The sequence below is a fragment of the Myotis brandtii genome, unplaced genomic scaffold (assembly GCF_000412655.1).
Source record: "Myotis brandtii unplaced genomic scaffold, ASM41265v1 scaffold120, whole genome shotgun sequence".
NCBI classification, from domain to species: domain Eukaryota; kingdom Metazoa; phylum Chordata; class Mammalia; order Chiroptera; family Vespertilionidae; genus Myotis; species Myotis brandtii.
The window spans coordinates 2,288,758-2,307,308 of record NW_005354174.1 but is presented as its reverse complement, the minus strand read 5'-3'; the positions used below and the strand labels follow the sequence as shown (position 1 = coordinate 2,307,308).

Below are 18,551 nucleotides of genomic sequence, written 5' to 3'. Positions count from 1 at the left end.
GCCGGGTGGCCGCCGCGCCGCCTGGCTCCGCTTCGGGAGAGTTGGGGTTCCTCTTGTCTTGTTGGCGACTCTCTCCCCCTCGGTCTCGTCTTCAACTTGGGCTCCGGGTCTGGCAGGACATTGGCGTTTCCTCGGAGTTTCTCGCTTCTCCGTCGCTTTTCTCCCGCTGACCACGGCTCCCCGCTCCCCCCTGCCCCCCGGTGCCCGGTCTCCCCCGGGTCTTTATGCCTCAACTCCGGTCGTTTGTGTCCCCCGATACACGGGACCCCGGAACTTAAAAAAAAAAATCTCTTTTCGGTTTGCCATTTTTTTACCCGAGTCAAACTAACAGAAGGTTAGTCTCTTCTTCCTAAGGTGGTTTCAGACCCCCGTGCTGAACAGTAGAAGCCATTTCATATGTTTCTCCTTAAACTTTGAAAACAGTTTGCCGTTTTGACAATTCCTGGCCATCTTGCTTTTATTAGAACATGATGTGTGTGTGAGTGGCACGGGCTCGGGGAGGAGGGGCTGTGGTCTTGTGCACTGAGTGTTTGTGTGTTTGTTTTGCCTGCGTGTTGGGAATGTTGAGCGGCCGGCCCCACGTTTTACTGAAAAGTCCGGGGAAGCCGAGGGAGGATGACAGTCGTGCAGGTTGGCCCGGGCCGGGCAGCAGCCCACCGCCGACGGCTGGAAACGGCACCAACTGTTGCAGATGCTCAGTCCGCGATTGGACGGTGCGGTAGCGTCCGTGCTTTAAAGTTTCGGTGGCTTTTCTTTTTTCGTTTTCACGGTGCTTTGAAAAATACGGAGAGAGTATGTGATAGGTACGGGAGCCGAGTGGGCGGAGCGCGGCTGGCTGGCAAGTGTAAACTGCCAGTCATGGGTCGGCCGTTTCGTGTTGGCACCTGGACCTGCACCTCTCAGAGTGAAGAATTTCTTTCAGGATGCTAAATTAAGACCTTTCATGCCCTTCCCCCTATGAATTTTTTTTTTGTACAATGTCCATTAATCAGCATCTCTTCAGATACAACGAAACAAACGAAGGTTTTACATTTCTATCTTCCCCGACTCAGTCTATTTTTGGTACTTTTAGGATCAGGTTCTTTGCAGATAGACTAGCACAAATCTGACAGTTCTTTGTGAGCAGCTATTTGACTTCCTAAAAGGGATATGTGAAGAAGTACCAAGAATTTTTTGTTATAGTTCAGACTTCCGTAAACATGAGTCTTTAAAAATTAATTTTCTGTTACAAGTTTGACACCAAGGAACAAATGTGACCAGTTAGAATAGAACAGTTTAGAGAGGAAATGTTACTCAGTGTGCAGTATTAAATGCACGTTTATATTTATCACTGTTACATTTCTTTTATTTCTCCTTGGGATGCACATTTATTGACTTGCTATTCAGTGACATTCCAATGTTATTAAACTTTTTTGTTCTTTTACTTAAAATTTTGATTGTTGAATTTTCATAATTAGCATCTTTTTTGTCAATCTGCTTTCAAGATCTTAAGCATATACTAAAAAATTGTAATGTCCTGATGAAATAAGGGACTTTAATAGTGAATGTTTTTGACTTGGAATGTGCAGTAATAAAAAAAATCTCTTTCTTTTCTTCAGGCTGACTTGACAGGAATTAAATGGAAAAGATATGTATGGCAAGGCCCAACTTCTGCTCCTATTCTGTTTCCGGTGACAGAGGAAGACCCCATTTTGAGCAGCTTTAGTCGCTGCCTTAAGGCAGATGTACTTGGTGTTTGGCGTCGAGATCAAAGACCTGGAAGAAGAGAATTGTGGATATTCTGGTGGGGTGAAGATCCCAATTTTGCTGACCTTATTCACCATGACTTATCAGGTGAAAGCAACTTATTTCTAGCTAATGATATAGCAATGTTGTATACTTTCCCCCCAAGTCTTTTGTATTAAGAGTTTTTTGGTAGAACAACCTTAGGTATGAAGCCAGATAAACATTCAGCTTTATGTTTATTTCACTGTGGTTATTTTATTTTACTTAAATTATCCATATTATGACAGGCTTTTTAAACCTTAAATAACTTTATTCTCCCACCACCCAGCTTCTTCATGAATTTCTCAGGTAGAGCTTAAGAAAGAAATGTTACTGCCCTGAAGGCTTGGCTCAGTGGATAGAGCGTCAGCTTGCGGACTGAGGGGTCCCAGGTTCGATTCCAGCCAAGGGCACATGCCTGGGTTTCGGGCTTAATCCCCAGTAGGGGGTGTGTAGCCCAGGTTCGATTCCAGCCAAGGGCACATGCCTGGGCTTAATCCCCAGTAGGGGGCGTGTAGGATTCTCTCTCATTATTAATGTTTCTAGCTCTCTCTCCTCCCTTCCTCTCTGAAATCAATAAAGAAATATATTTTTTTTAAAAAGAAAGAAATGTTGCATTAACCTAAGAAAAATGAAATCAGAGAGCATAAAGTTCCTAACAAAGTCACATAATACTTTTGAAGCCAAGTGTAATTTAACTTGAATCAATTCTGCCACTGCTCTCCTCTATATGAATAGGCAGACAATTGTAAGAGTATCTAGAAATGTTGTAATTTTCTCATATTTTTTCAAGGCATACAGTTAATTTGTTATTTTATTAACATATGAAGCCTTATGTTAATTTGGTTATTCTTGGAAAGTGATTATTTTAGATACTGTTGCATCAAAGACTATCAAGATGAGTGCCAACTTATTTAGCTTTTATAGGATGTTGGTACATAATCTAAAAAATTACCTAGAAGTAAATTTATTGTGAGCAAATTATTAAGAAATCTTTCATCTTATTTTTTTATTTAGGACCAGATGTTACTTTAAAAAGATACTGATGGTTGTGTACTTTATATTGTAAGAGTCAATGTAAACTGAATCTCTGATGATAGGAATGTAAATGATTAGTTGTTTGCTGCAAGGTACCAAAGACTCAGCAAGATGTTTGATAATGATTATTGAGAGGTAAATTTAGGATTTTTAGATTACTAAAAAAAAAAAAAAAAAAAGGCATTGTTATTTGAAATTGAGTACTCTGAAGTTTCTATTGTCTATAACCTATAGGACCTATTATATTTTTGATGTAATGTAATCCAGATGACTATCTCAAATAAGCACTTAGTAGGACCAACTTTTGTGCAGGAATGTAAGTGTTACATTTGTTTTGATGGTTGCTTTTCATCTTCTAATGAACAGACCTTTATGTTAATCCTTATTTTTGAGAGTGGTTGCTATTCTTTTATGATAAATGCTTTCTAGCTTTCCAGCTTTCCTAATAACATCTCTGCTGGAGCCCTTAGTTCTAAGTGTGTAATATATCCTAATTATGTAAAATGATGTGTTTGCATATATGTATAAGTACATATATATATATATATACACAAATATATATATATATGCATATATCTCATGACATAAAATTCCTTTATGGCATCAGCAAGATGATGCTTTTTAATTGCCGAAAGCCAACCTGCCCACTTCCTTTTTCTTTCATTAACTTGGGTATACCTCGGCTATTTTCTTAATTTTAGGTGGTATAAAAACCACCTTACAAAAATGTTTGAAGACTGTTTTAATGTTGATAAACTATAAATTATAGGTAAACTATAATTGTTGATAAACTACAGTGATTTCTTGGAGGTTTCAGTCTTAGTAAAGTTGGCAGAGCATCTGAACAGACCATTTTTCTCCCAGATTCCATGAAATACATTTTGTGGAATCAAAGATAATTTTAGCAGATACATAGTATTTCGTTTTACCATAGTGAGACTAATGTTTTGAAAGTTAAAAGCCTATTAAAGTTAAATGTAAGCTGTTTTGATGCATATTAAAAAACTATGTTGATATTTTTCTAAGTTTCATGTTATGAGTTAAATGTTTTCTTCTGAAACTGCATTACAGTTTAAAACATTTCTTCTCTAGTTTAATTTTTTAGCATAATTTTAAAAAATGGTAATACCTGTACTTTAAGATACTGATTTTGAATGTGAATAAAAGTAATTTTGGAAGATTAGGTTTTAATTGTTGTCAGATTTAACTGAATGCCCTTCAATGGTAAATAAGTTTTAAAATTTTATCAGAATGAAAGCAATTGAAATAGTAAACCAAAATATATCAGGAGTTGTATATAATCATACTTGCTCTTCCAAAGACTGTCCTATACTTTTTTAAACAGTTGCACAGTCAGTGGTGTTTTTATAATGTTCTAACTTTTTCTTTTAACCTGTCATTTACTTTAGAATGTTGTCACTTAAATCAGACATATCTTAAAGAATAGTAAGGTCTTTTCAGATGGAGTTTATTTGTCTCGCTCTTTTCTTTGCCCCAGGGACACACCGTCTGCCTCCCTTTTGGGGTAATTAGTCTTCGCCTCTGTCTCTCTAGCTAACCCATTTTCATTTCTTTCCATCTGTGGCACTCTATTTCCTCCTTTTAAGCTCCCCTGAGAAGAGAGCATCTGGACAGTAGGGGTGGCATCAGCTGCAGGAGGCAATCCTGAGTTCCAAGTGGAGGTGTAGCATTGAGGAAAGGGGAACCGGAAGGACCCAGGTGGTAACTAAAAAGCTGGTTAATTTAGTTTGAGGCTGCTTTTCAAGGCAGGCTCCTTCTGTTTGGTTTAGCACCTACCACATCTTATTAAATGTTTGTAATTATGGTGATAATAATGCCCTTTTTTCCCCCTTTATTGATTAAGGTATTACAAATGTGTCCTTATCCCCTCACTTTCCCCCCACCCCACCCCCGGTGTCTGTATCCATTGGTTATGCTTATATGCATGCATACAAGGCCTTTGGTTGATCTCTCCCAGTAATGCCCTTCTTATTGGGGAAGGAGGAAAGGCATTTCTTTCTGCAAAGATTAGAAGTCTTAGTTTTTCTTATTGTACATTTATTACTGAACTAAAGTATTCAGTAATAAAAGTACAGAATTGCCTTTGCTAAATCTCCTTATCACCTTTGTGTCATCCATAGTGTAATTTTTTTTAATCCTTACCTGAGGTTATGTTTATTGATGTTAGAGAGCAAGCACATGATATATATGCATGTTTATTGATTTTAGAGAGAGAAAGGGAGAGAGGAGAGAAGCATCTATTGGTTGCCTCCCATACCTGCCCCAACTGGGAATGTGCCCTGACTGGGAATCCAATCTGCAACTTTTTGGTGTTTTTATTTTAGAACAGTTTTAGACTTATATAAAAGTTGCAAAAATAGTATAGAGAGTTCCTGTATATCCTTCACCCAGTTTCTTTTACTAACATTTTACATTAGAATGGTATATCTTCCAACTAATAAATCAATATTGATACATTAATATAAACTAAGTCTATACTTTATTTGAAATGTCTTTATTTTTACCTAATATCCTATGATCTCATCCAGGATATACCACATTTCATTTGTCATATCTCCTTAGGCTATTCTAGACAGACATTTTCTCAGGCTTCCCTTGTTTTTTATGATCTTGAAAGTTCTGAATCATCTGGTCAGATTCCATAGTGCATTTTAATTTCTGCCTGTCTTATATCATGTAGCCCATGTTTGGGTCACCTTCTTTTCAAGTTTAGCTGATGTATAGAAATAGAACATAAACTTGTTTTATTGCTAATTGGTAAAAATCTGTTGCAGCAAACCAAATCTGATTTGATAAATACTTTAAATTCTCAGTCACTTATTTTGTAGTAGAGGTCAATACTTTTTAGTAAGACCTATTTTAGTACTTTGCAATACTATTTAGCATTTGTTCAAAATACCTCTTGAATTGGAAAGCCAAACACTTTATTTATTATAATAAATAGAGAGAGGGAGAGAGAGATAGAAGCATCAATGATTAGAGAGAATCATTGATCTGCTGTCTCCTGCAGGCCCCACACTGGGGATCGAGCCCACAACTTAGGCATGTGCCCTGACTGGGAATGGAACCGTGACCTCCTGGTTCATGGGTCGATGCTCAACCACTAAGCCACGCCAGCTGGGCAAAGCCAAACACTTTAAAAAACAAAAACAAAACTTTTTGCTCTGTTCTCTCTAAGAGAATAGATAGTTGAATCAATATCAATGTTTTGATAAAATAAAGATTAGGGAACAAAACTCCTCTCTGATCGCAGCCTTTTAAATTTTATTTATTTTTAAAATTTAAACTTTGTAGCAGACCTTGTTTAGTGCTTATATGATATAAGTGTAAAGTTGAAGGTGGGAAAATTTTAGCTTGAACCCTCTGGTCAAAAATCTCTATAGTGGCCCTATCTGGTTTGCTCAGTGGATAGAGCATCCGCCTGCTGACTGAAGGGTCCCAGTCAAGGGCACATGCCCAGGCTGTGGGCTCAGTCCCCAGTAGGGGGCGTGCGGGAGGCAACTGATCAATGATTCTCTCTCATCATTGATGTTTCTATTTCTTTTTCTTTCTCCCTTCCTCTCTGAAATCAAGACTAATAAAAGGGTAATACGCAAATTAACCGTCACTCGGTCACAAAGATGGCGGTGCCCATAGCCACAAGATGGTGGCGCCCAGTCCTCTCAGCCCTGCCAGAGTCCCCCAGTCCCTGGGGGGTGGCCGCTGAGAGCAGGCAGCGTGAGCAGCCTGGTGGAATGCTTGCTTTGTCGCTCTGGTGACGAGGCAAGCGTTCCACCCTGGCCACAGAGGGCCTCTGGCCAGGCCAGGGCATGGAACGCTTGCGTCGTCACACCAGCAATGAGGCAAGCGTTCCGTGCCCGGCTGTGGATGGGCCTCTGGGCCACGGAGAGCCTCTGGGCAGCAGGCGCGGAGCGGCCAGGCCCTGCAGAGAGCTACTGGTGCACGAATTTGTGTGCAGGGCTACTAGTAAAAATATATTTTTTAAAAAATCTCTATAGTGGATAGAACTGATTGATTATTTTACATGTACTGTTAGTTTGCTTCAATGCAAGATTGTTTCACTATCATTAGTGTGCACTTAAAGGAGAAAAGTTTTCTGGGTTTTTTATTCTGTGTCTTAACCTTTTTGGTATTTTATTACATTCATCATTGGCTTTTAGTCTTTACTTTAAAACAAAACAAAACAAAAAACTACTCCCTCTCCCAACCTTTGCATCTTTTAAAAAAAATCATAGTGCCGGAACTGGTTTGGCTCAGTGGATAGAGCGTCAGCCTGCGGACTGAAAGGTCCCAGGTTCGATTCCGGTCAAGGGCATGTACCTGGGTTGCGGGCACATCCCCAGTAGGAGATGTGCAGGAGGCAGCTGATCGATGTTTCTCTCTTATCGATGTTTCTAACTCTCTATCTCTCTCCCTTCCTCTCTGTAAAAAATCAATAAAATATATTTAAAAAAAATCATAGTAAGCTAGAATGTGATGAGACTCTGAAAACTAAAAAACAGGCTCAGAGCTAAAAATATTTCTTATTTTTCCTGAATCCTGTGGTCTATAAATGGGATTTTAGCAACATGTTCAAATACTTTAATTATGCTGGAATTTCATCATAGTACTATCAAACTAAATGGGCCGTTGGTTAGTCTTAGAATTTAATTTTGGATGCTTTTTTATTGAAGGGTATTAATTATAGTGGAATTTAACCTTAAGTGGCAGCTTTAGCAGTATTGACAGATAAACAACTGCCAAGTATAGGTATCTACAAACTAAACAATTGTTTTGTGCCCCAGGTAGCCTGAAGAGTTAATTTATTTCTATTTTCTGTACAACAGTACTTGTGACCCAACTTTTTAAATTGGCTAATCTTCTAGGAACAACTTTATTTGCCATATTTCTTCTGTGTACTGTCCATTTTGAACAAGAAAGTGTTTCTTTAAGTCTTCAAAAATAATCATTAATATATTAGACTATTCTAAAATCAAAGTTGGTTTTGCTATCTATTAACGATGCTGCCAGTTTAAGGCTCTCAGTAATATTGTTGAATGAATGAATTATGATTAAGCAGTTATTGTTCAAGACAAACACTGAACTAGATATTTAATTTTTCTTTATTCTTTCAGGAAATACATGATATTTTCTGCCATCTTAATTTTGACCCATTTATTTATTTTTTAAAAAATATTTTATTGATTTTTTATAGAGAGGAAGGGAGAGGGATAGAGAGTTAGAAACATTGATGAGAGAGAAACCCCGATCAGCTGCCTCCTGCACACTTCCTACTGGGGATGTGTCCACAACCAAGGTACATGCCCTTGACTGGAATTGAACCTGGGACCCTTCAGTCCGCAGGCTGACGCTCTATCCACTGAGCCAAACCGGTTAGGGCGACCCATTTATTAATCATTAGTGTATGTTGTATTCTAATAGCTTGTCGGAATTATTTAGGAAAAGATTCCTTCTCTCCCAGCTTATCACTAGAGATATTTAAAAATGTCAGTTTTGAGAAAGACGTTGCGTATGAGTACTAAGTGTGTTAGGTTTTTTGTTTTTTGTTTTTTTGCCCCACTCATAGAGCATTATTTTGATGACCTACCACATACTTTGGTATCACTATAATCTGTGTCCTCAGGAAAAAAATACAGTAATCATATTTAGCATTTGAACTTTTGCATTGTTTAAATAAATACTTTGTAAAATAAGTAGCAATGATTAAAAGTTTTAATGCTAATAGTAATGGGAAAGTACTGAAAACCCAGAATTGAAACTTTTCTCTAAGGATACAGATACTAGAGGAAGAAGACATTTATTTAAATGCATTAAGCAGACCTTTTCCATTAGGTTATGGTTGATTAAGTTCAAAAGAGGTAGGTAAAGATTTGCCATGTGTTCCTCTTTCCTTCCCTTTCCTAATATAATGCTGTCATTGAGATTTGAGGAATTGTCTTAATTAGTGTAAGAGGTGCAGATCACTATGTCTTAGTTGTACCATTTCACTTTTCATATCTTTGAATACAACATGTAGAGAAGTACATTTATTAGGATTATTATAACACTAGTGGCCTGGTGTTACACTCGGGGTTGGGTGGGGTCCCTCAGCCCAGTCTGCGCCCTCTCACAGTCTGGGAGCTCTCAGGGAATGTCCGCCTGCCACAGAGGCGGGAGAGGCTCCTGCCACCGCCACTGCACTCGCCAGCCTTGAGCCTGGCTTCTGGCTGAGCGGCACTCCCCCTGTGGGAGTGCACTGACCACCAGGGGGCAGCTCCTGTGTTGATTGTCTGCCCCCTGGTGGTCAGTTCGCACCATAGCGACTGGTCGTTTTGCCGTTCAGTCGATTTGCATATTAGCCTTTTATTAAATAGGATTAGGGTATTAGAAGCTTGGCTTAGTAGGCTTCTTGTTTCTAAATGATGTCCCCTTCCTTTCAGGCTTTTTATTGAGTGCTATTAGAACTTAATTCTCATTATTTCCTCAGCAATGAAAAATGAAATTATATTAGTGTAATATAATTTGTCACAGGTGAAGATGTACTTCAGAGATTTGTTCGCTTTGGAAAACCCTAAGAGGTGGTCTGTTTTTCTTTGTTTTATGCATTATCCTCATTTAGTGTTAATGAGAATTGTGGGCATTTGAGGATATAATGTAAAATGAGAATTGAGTTCACCTGAGTTTCTCTAGATAAAATTTAGAGCAATGAGGGAGAAATGCTTGGAAATGAATACTGAATAATTTTCTAAACTATATTTAGTATTCTTAAATCATTTAACTACAGGTTTAACTGAAATCAATTTTTTTAATGAACAAAACCAAAAATTTCAGAGTTTTATATGAAAATATATAAATTATTGTATTATAGCCTCTACTATGCCAAAGGTTTTTTAATTTACTCTTTTGGGGAAGAAGGCAAATTCAGTCTTAGGTTTTAAGTGCATAATTTTCTGATACTTGAAGTTTATAGTGACTATAACTTTGATGTGTAATGGTAGCTGTGTCTTGGGTTTTTGATGCTTTAAAACTTAGAAGTAGTTAGAAAAATGATTTTGATAAAGGCTGCTTGTGTAGGACAAATGTTACAACCATTGTGCTTCTTAGAAGGTAAGGATTTTTGAGTTAAAAGGCAACAAAAGTAAAGTAAAAAAGTATATTAAATAGATTATAAAGAAGGGAAGAGTTGGGAGGTATTTTCAGCATAATTCTCTTGGAATTAAGGACATGTATTTTTAATAATCATGTTATAATTTGAGACAAAACTTAATATAGCTATTTAATTTTGAAATGATAGGAACTGATTAAGCTGAAAATAGATTGATTGAGAAAGGTTTCTTTTCTCTTAGCATTTCACAAATATGCTTGTGATCCAGATTAAAGCAATGTCACTATGTGCTACTTCCCTTTTCTCCTAGCCTACTGTTCAACCAAGTGAAACTCGTAAAGCTAAGGCTTTAAATAGAAGGAGATAAGAATGTCTATAACATAATAGAATATGAAGAACTTTTTAAATGTAATATTAGTGCCAGATGTTGATTTAAAAATTATTGTAACTCTTAAGTTGTCATTTTCAAAAACTTATCCTTTCTTAAAGCTTACCTTTTAAGAAGTAACAGTTAATTTGAAAGATGACTATAATTTAGGAGACTCTTTAAAGAACAACAAATTCAACCTTAAAGTTTAAAATTCAGTCATTATGAGTTTTAGTTAATGTTTATTCTACCAATTTGTTGTGCAAGTTATGAATATAAACCATGTATCACTTTTTTTAAAATATATTTTTTTTATTGATTTCAGAGAGGAAGGGAGAGGGTGAGAGAGATAGAAACATCAGTGATGAGAGAGAATCATTGATTGGTTGCCTCCTACACGCCCCATACTGCATTGAGCCCTTAACTCAGGCATATGCCCTGACTGAGGATTGAACCATGACCCCCTCGTTCATAGGTCAGTGCTCAATCACTGAGCCATGCTGGTTGGGCCCATGTGTCAGTCTTAATGTTTCTGCTTTTATTCAAAAGCATCATAGTTTATTATTTTTCTATGGGTGTAGTGCAAGCATGTCAAACTCAGGCTAACACAGGCCAAAAAAAACAAGGTTTAAGTTTATGTGGGCCACACACACACAAAAAAGCTTCAATTTTCATAGAAACATAAGTTTATTTTGATAGAGACATGCTGAATACAAAGGGCTGAAATAAATGTGTAATCAACATAAAATAATAGAACATTTTAATAAATATTAATATTTTTTCTTGAACATTAACTTTCCAGACACTGAATAACTGCACAAATTAATAAGGGTAACACAAATAAACCTATTTTTCTTGTTCTCCGAAAGCAAAATACTTCCTGTTGCACACACCAAACAATTCAGTACAAGACTAATGATGTGGCCATCAGCTGCTAAAATATTCACTGCTAGTATTAGTGGAGAGAAATGGTGCACCTGCGCGTAAGGTGCGTAAGGGAAATGAATTCAACATGATTATAGTAATCAATCATTAGCGAACATTGTAGTTCGTTATTAATAATTATTATGTATAACAGGATATTGTAAAAATTAAGTTATGAACTTTTTATTAAAATGTTTCTTACATATCGTAATATTGGCTTGGCTGCAAAAATATTTGTTGTGGGCCGCGAGTTTGACATGCTTGGTGTAGGCTTGGTGTAGTGTATACATTTTTATTGAATTAAGAAAGGTTTTGTTACTCATTAAATTGAAAGATGATGATCAATATTTGTGAAATGTTTATAAAGATATGTAGGCTATAGAAGGATATTAAATTGTATTTGAAATAACAGTTTAAAACATGATAAAAGTTACAAGTTAGTTGGAATGGTTAATAGATTTGCTGGCAAAATTGAGGCTGTATAGTTAATAAAGATAGCTTTATATCAGAAGTACCATTTAAAATTTAAGTCTTTAAATTTCTCCCTCAAGTAGAGGATTCTATACTGAGTCATGGGAATCATTTGGTTGAAATGAGACCTAAGGTGGCTGATAATGCACTGCTTGTTAGGCTCTGAGCCAAAAGCTTCTTTTTAATTCATAGTTATTTTATAGTTGAGTCATGGATTAGAATGCTGATGGACATAAACTATTTTGATTTTAATTATTAACTGGCTAGTTTTTTTGGCAGGCTGAATGACTTGGAAGAATTAGGAAAAAGTAATAAGTGAACTAGCTTAGACATTGGCATCTTAGGTATAGAGTGTGTTTAATATTTCCCAGGTTACACAAATGTCCTTTTCATTGATACAGAAACGAAATCATTATATTTGCAATATAGTGTTACATTTTTATATCGTGGGAAAATAATTTTCAGGTAATTTAATAGCATACATGGCACTTGGGCCTTTTATTCCTTATGGAGTAATTTTGAAACCTGATATTTTAATGTCTAGAGATATATGGAAGTGATTGTAGCTCAATATACTGAGGTGAAGTAGGGCTTATGTATTTAGTTTAAACTGTAACACTTTTTACTTGGCTCGGAGTAGATATGGTGCCACTACTTTACTTTCTGTTTCTTTCATTTTTCTCTTGTAGAAGAGGAAGATGGAGTTTGGGAGAATGGACTTTCTTATGAATGCCGTACTCTGCTTTTCAAAGCAGTTCACAATCTTTTGGAACGGTGTTTAATGAACCGGAACTTTGTACGTATTGGCAAGTGGTTTGTAAAGCCTTATGAAAAAGATGAAAAGCCTATAAATAAAAGGTAAGCTATTGTATTTAAACTCTTACTTGGTATTTTTTTATTTGTCAGTATTTATGGCTTTACAGAAAATGTAAAATAAGCTAATGTATTACAGACTAAGATAAGCTAATATATTACAGACATATTTTAGGGAGCTAACTTTGGCAAAGTACTATAAGTATTCAGTTTTGTTTGCCCACTTAACCCTTTCATTTACACATTGTAAGAATTTTCTTGCAGTGGGAATACGTTGTGTGTCAATATAGTGGCCTAAGTTTTATTTTGGGATGATAGAAAAAAATGTGTGATGAAAACAGAAGTTCATGCATTGAAGTTACTTTTTTATTACTAGTGGAAATGTTTATTCTCAGTGCTCTATTAAAAATTAAGTAATTTTCCCTGACTGGTTTGGCTCAGTGGGTAGAGCGTCGGCCTGCAGACTGAAGGGTCCTGGGTTTGATTCCAGTCAAGGGCATGCACCTTGGTTGCAGGCATGTCCCAGGTAGGGGTGCGCAGGAGGCAGTTGATGTTTCTCTCTCATCAATGTTTCTAACTCTCTATCCCTCTCCCTTCCTCTCTGTAAAAAATTAAGTAATTTAATACTTGTTAAAGGTAGTGACCTATAGTTTTGTTTTGGGTTAAGTTAACCTTTTACATTTCCAGACCTCTCGTTTTGCTTTAAAGTAATTTAAGTTTGTGTTTTCCTCTCTAAGACATGTTTACTCTTGGAGTGTTTATAATTATTTTGAACTTTGAATTAAGAAAATTGATGACAACGTGCAGAGTAGTTTTAGATAGAGGCAGTTAAAAGCTTTAGGCTACTGTATTTCTCTGTAATTCAAATACTGTAAGGAACAGTCTGTTAGAAGATTCAGTGCCAAGTAGTTGTTGAATTAGTGAAGCTTCAAGAGAGATGAAATAGCCCCAGCCAGTTAGAGCATGAAAGGTGGTGGGTGCAATTCCAGTCAAGGGCATGTACCTTGGTTGCAGGCTCAATAAGCAGCCCCAGTCAGGAGGCAACCAATCGATGTGTTTCTCTCTCATCGATGTTTCTCTGACTCTACCTCTCCCTTCCATTCTTTCTAAAAATCAATGCAAAAATTATCCCCCTGAAGAGGATTAACAAAACAAACAAACAAAAAATAGAGAGAGGTGAAATAATAGTAAGATGGGATGTGGAAGAAGATAAAACGAAGGACATGTATTTGCTTTCCCTAAAAGATGTGCAGATATGAAATAAACATTTGGTTGTTAATTGTAATCATTATTGAGATGCTATCTTTTATGTCATATGTGCACATCTTTTTCTTGTGCTTGTGAAGTTTTTTCATACTTTTAAAAAAAATATATATTTTTTATTTATTTCAGAGAGGAAGGGAGAGGGAGAGAGAGATAGAAACATCAATGATGAGAGAGTATCATTGATCGGCTGCCTCCTGCATGCCCCCTACTGGGGACTGAGCCTGCAACCCAGGCTTGTGCCCATGACTGGAATCAAACCCGGGACCCTTCAGTCTGCAGGCTGACGCTTTACCCACTGAGCCAAACCGGCTAGGGCAGCCGTGGGCAAACTATGGCCCGCGGGCCGGATCCGCCCGTTTGAAATGAATAAAACTAAAAAAAAAAAGACCGTACCCTTTTATGTAATGATGTTTACTTTGAATTTATATTAGTTCACACAAACACTCCATCCATGCTTTTGTTCCGGCCCTCCGGTCCAGTTTATGAACCCATTGTGGCCCTCGAGTCAAAAAGTTTGCCCACCCCTGGGCTAGGGTCATACTTCCTTTTTTAGTTTTAGTAAAATGGATGAGCAGATAAGCCTGGATAATTCAAGGCTCTTTCATTTTTTTCTTCTTTGAAAATTAAAATAAAACTTTATTGTGAACAAAATAACTATACAAGTTAGGAATGCATTCAGTTGGAAATGACTGCAAACCTACCTACCTGGCGAGGAATCTGGAGGTAGATAGTTCAGTACTGGTGTATCTGTTCAATAATGTCATCAAGGACTCGGGTTCCCTGGAGTTTTCTACTCAAGTCATCTTTAGCCTTTGACTTTCATTCTGATGGTCCCTGTAGGTGGTGTATCCCCAGACTTCAATCACAGTGGATTCTAGGCAGGAAGAGGAAGGAAGGGAAGAAGCAATAAGGGGGATTGACCCTTAGGTCAGAAAATAGATTATTTTCTGGAAACTTTAGCTGACATATTGGCTATTCTGAGAGAAACGTACATTTTTTTTGTATGGGAACATTACCCCTCTGAACAAAATAAGGCTTTTGGTTAGTAAGAAAAAATGGAGAATAGATATTAAGTAGGCAATTGGAAGGGGAAGTAGATTATCAGGTAGGCAATTAGCAATGCCCACTCTTTAGTTTTAAAAAGTCAGGCAGATTACCATAATTTAAAATGAAAAACTGCAGTCCTGAATCCCAACTATTAGATGTGAAAAACAGAGGCAATCTCTTTTAATTCTTTTAACTTTATTTTAATTTACCTATTTAAAGTTTTAGAAGCAAATAGCATACTTATTCTTGAGTTTTCAGTTATTTCAGTTATTCAGGCTTAATCTATTGATTTTCTATTGATGGTTTAGGTATTTTATTCCTGATACTCCCCAATGCCCAACACTTGGACATTGGCATACTTGTATACACTCTTCTCCCTTCTCTCTTTCCTTATCTTTTTATTTCTTATTTTAATTTGTTTATTGTTGTCATTATTATAGATGTCCCCATATCCCCCTTCTTTGCCCCCCTTCACCCAGCCCCCGCCCCACGCCAGGCCTTCACCACACTATTGTCTGTGTCCATGGGCTATCAGTATATGCGCATATGTTCTTTGGTTACTCCTTCCTTGTCTTGCTAGTATAGTTATTATAAGACTTGGTAAAAAAATACCTGTTGTTTATATTACTATGGTTATATAAATATTATTTATAGCTGAGCCATATAGTGTATTAGGATTATATTCCATTTCTTCCACATCTTTTTGTTTTTCCTAATGTTAATGATTATCTCTTTTTTCATTTAATTATCTATGTTAGGGGTTGGTAAACTACCACTCCACAGAGCAAATGTAGCCTGCCACATGTTTTGTAAATAAAATTATAATGTAGCACAGCCATGCTAACTCATTACTGGTTTATTTTATGCCTGCTTTCACACTGAAGCAAAATTGTATAATGATGACCCACAAAACCTACATTATTTATTCTCTGGCTCTTTACAGATAAAGTTTGCTGATCCCTGATCTTTGTACAACTTGATAATTCACCCCTAGGCAATCTACCAAAAGGATAAATCTCCTTACCTTTAAGGAATTTGTGTAATCTATTTTATTTTTTTCCTCTCTCCCTCTCCTGTTAACATCCCTTTTGGAGCCCTTCATTCTTCAGTTCCAAATGGTTGTTCTATAGGTCTGTTTCACAGCAGTCATCTTGGGAATTCCCTTTGCCTCTCTGTGTCGGATCCCTTATTTCCTAGATCTTATATTTCCTTTTTTTTTCTGTTTAACTGTTTTGGTAGTGGCCATCCACCAGTAGTTTCCTGAAAAGGGAGTACGTGAGAAGTAATATGTTTGGATCCCGAATGTTTGACTTACCTCCCTTTCTACTCTTAAGACTTTGGGGCATTAAAATGCTGACTGGAAGGTCTATGTATTGAGTAGCATGAAGTTGCAGGCTTTAATAGAGTGATTTGTTAGAGACCTCGCCATTTTTATTGGGTGCCTGTTGCTCAATAGTCTGTGTGTGTCCCCTCATTCCCACCATTTAAGTTAGTTTTCCCAGAGCAGTTCTTCAGTGTCCTGACTAGAGTATATACTTTGTTGTCAATGTTTAGGGAGCCTATTAGGAAAGGGTACAATACTTGTATATTATATTGGGGATTACTTGTATCCTCTTTTAAGTACATCACCTCAGCTATATCTAGTATCTCTGGGTGCTTGAGTCCCCTTGTTTCATCCATTTCAGAGAGTGAGCGCCTCTAAGTTTTTCTCTGACCTGGAATAATGTAAAGAGCCTGTCTACAGTAAGCTTTTCTTATTATTATTTCTTACTACGATTCTTATTTTATTTTTTTTAATATATTTTTATTGATTTCAGAGAGGAAGGGAAAGGGAAAGATAGAAACATCAATGATGAGAGAGAATCATTTATCGGCTGCCTCCTGCATGCCCCACACTGGGGATCGAGCCTGAAACCCCGGCATATGCCCTGACCGGGAATCGAACCAGTGACCTCTTGGTTCCTGGGTTGACACTCAACTTCTGAGCCACACCCGGCTGGGCCTTACTACGATTCGTAAAGGTCTATCTTTTTGAATTGTTGGTTTTAGATACGAATGAAAATAGAGAATTTTTTTCTGAAGGGGAGAAGGGAGTGAGCAATTTTTGCCTAAGCAGAATTGTCTACACAGTGTTTGAAATTAGGGCTTAATATGTATTAGCTCAATTCCCACAGCATCCCCATTTTACTCCAGTTGTTAAACCTGAAGCACAAAGAGATTAAGTAACTTGTCCAAGGTCATAAAGCTTGTAAGTGTTGGAGCTGGATTATAGGTCATGAAAATTATGAGAGGCAACCGATCAATGTTTCTCTCAAACATCGTTTCCCTCCCTCCATCCCTTCTCTCTAAAATTAGTACAACATATCTTTGGGTGAGGATTGAAAAGAAAAAAACAAGCCCAGCCGGCATGGCTCAATGGTTGAGCGTGGACCTGTGAACCAGGAGGTTCACGGTTTGATTCCCAGTTGGAGCACATGTCCGGGTTGTGGGCTCGGTCCACAGTGTGAGGCATGCAGGAGGCAACAGATCAATGAGTCTCTCTCATCATTGATGTTTCTATCTCTCTCTCTTTCCCTTTCCCTTCCTCTCTGAAATCAATAAAGATATATTTAAAAAAGAAACAAAAGTATTTACAGAGCACTTGAATTAGTAAACCAGAATAATATGTTGTTGCTTTCTAAGAATTCTTTACTGTATAAGGTCAGTAAAGTGTTCACTAAGTGAGTAGAAGTATATACAAAATTCACTGATAAGATGTTTATCTTTGGAATTTTAGTATAGATCCTTTTTTTTCAGGGGGATACTGGATATTGAAATTATACCTGTAAATTTAATAAATTTAAAAAATTGCCCTAGCCGGCTTGGCTCAGTGGATAGAGCATCAGCCTGCGGACTGAAGGGTCCCAGGTTCGATTCCGGCCAAGGGCACATGCCTGGGTTGTGGGCTCGTACCCCAGTTGGGGGTGTGCAGGAGGCAGCCAATCAATGATTCTCTCTCATCATTGATGTTTCTATCTCTCTCTCCTTCTCCCTTCCTCTCTGAAATCAATAAAGAAATATATTTTTAAAAAAATTACTATTAGGACTACAGAAATACAGAGTCATGCATTAGTTCCTAAACTTGTCTGGATGTAGAATCACCCTGAGAGATTAAAAATTACTGATGATTGTGTTTTAACCTGAGAGCCTAGGCTTTAGAATTTTTAAAAGTTCTCCAGGTGAAAGACAGGTTTGGAAGCAATTGAATTAATAGAATAATCTAGGAATTAGAATGATTAGGGGTGTTGTTGTTTTTTGTTTTGTTTTTGAATGGTGGTAAAATATACACAACTAAATTTACCATTTTAACCACTTTTCATTTTATAGTTCAGTGGCATTAAGTACATTCACATTGTTGTGCAGCCATCACCACTGTCTATCTGCAGAACTTTTTCATCATCCAAAGCTGAAAATGTGCCCATTAAATAGTAACTCCTTATTTTTCTCTACTCCTAGTCCCTGGTAACCACCATTCTACTTTCTGTCTCTAATGAATTTGACTGTTCTAGGTACCTTATATAAGTGGAATCATATAGTATTTGTGGCTGACTCATTTTATTTAGCATAATATGCTCAAGGTTTGCATCCATGTTGTAGCATGCACCACAATTTCATTCATTTTTTTAAAATCTTTATTCAGATTATTACAGTTCTTCCTCTTTTTTCCCTCCATAGCTCCCCTTCACCCGGTTCCCACCCCACCCCATGCCCTTACCC

General features: G+C 37.2%; 1 protein-coding gene across 1 annotated transcript in view; it reads left to right on the top strand.

The window, feature by feature from the left end:
* Positions 1-1,589: 1,589 nt before the first annotated feature.
* MED13 (mediator complex subunit 13) overlaps positions 1,590-18,551 on the top strand; it is a gene marked incomplete at its 5' end in the record, with an annotated part of 89,007 nt that continues 72,045 nt past the window's right edge. Inside the window, 2 exons of the mRNA XM_005858702.2 lie at positions 1,590-1,833; positions 12,359-12,527. Coding sequence (XP_005858764.2) covers positions 1,590-1,833; positions 12,359-12,527 — 413 coding nt within the window. The remainder of the gene's footprint in view (positions 1,834-12,358; positions 12,528-18,551) is intronic.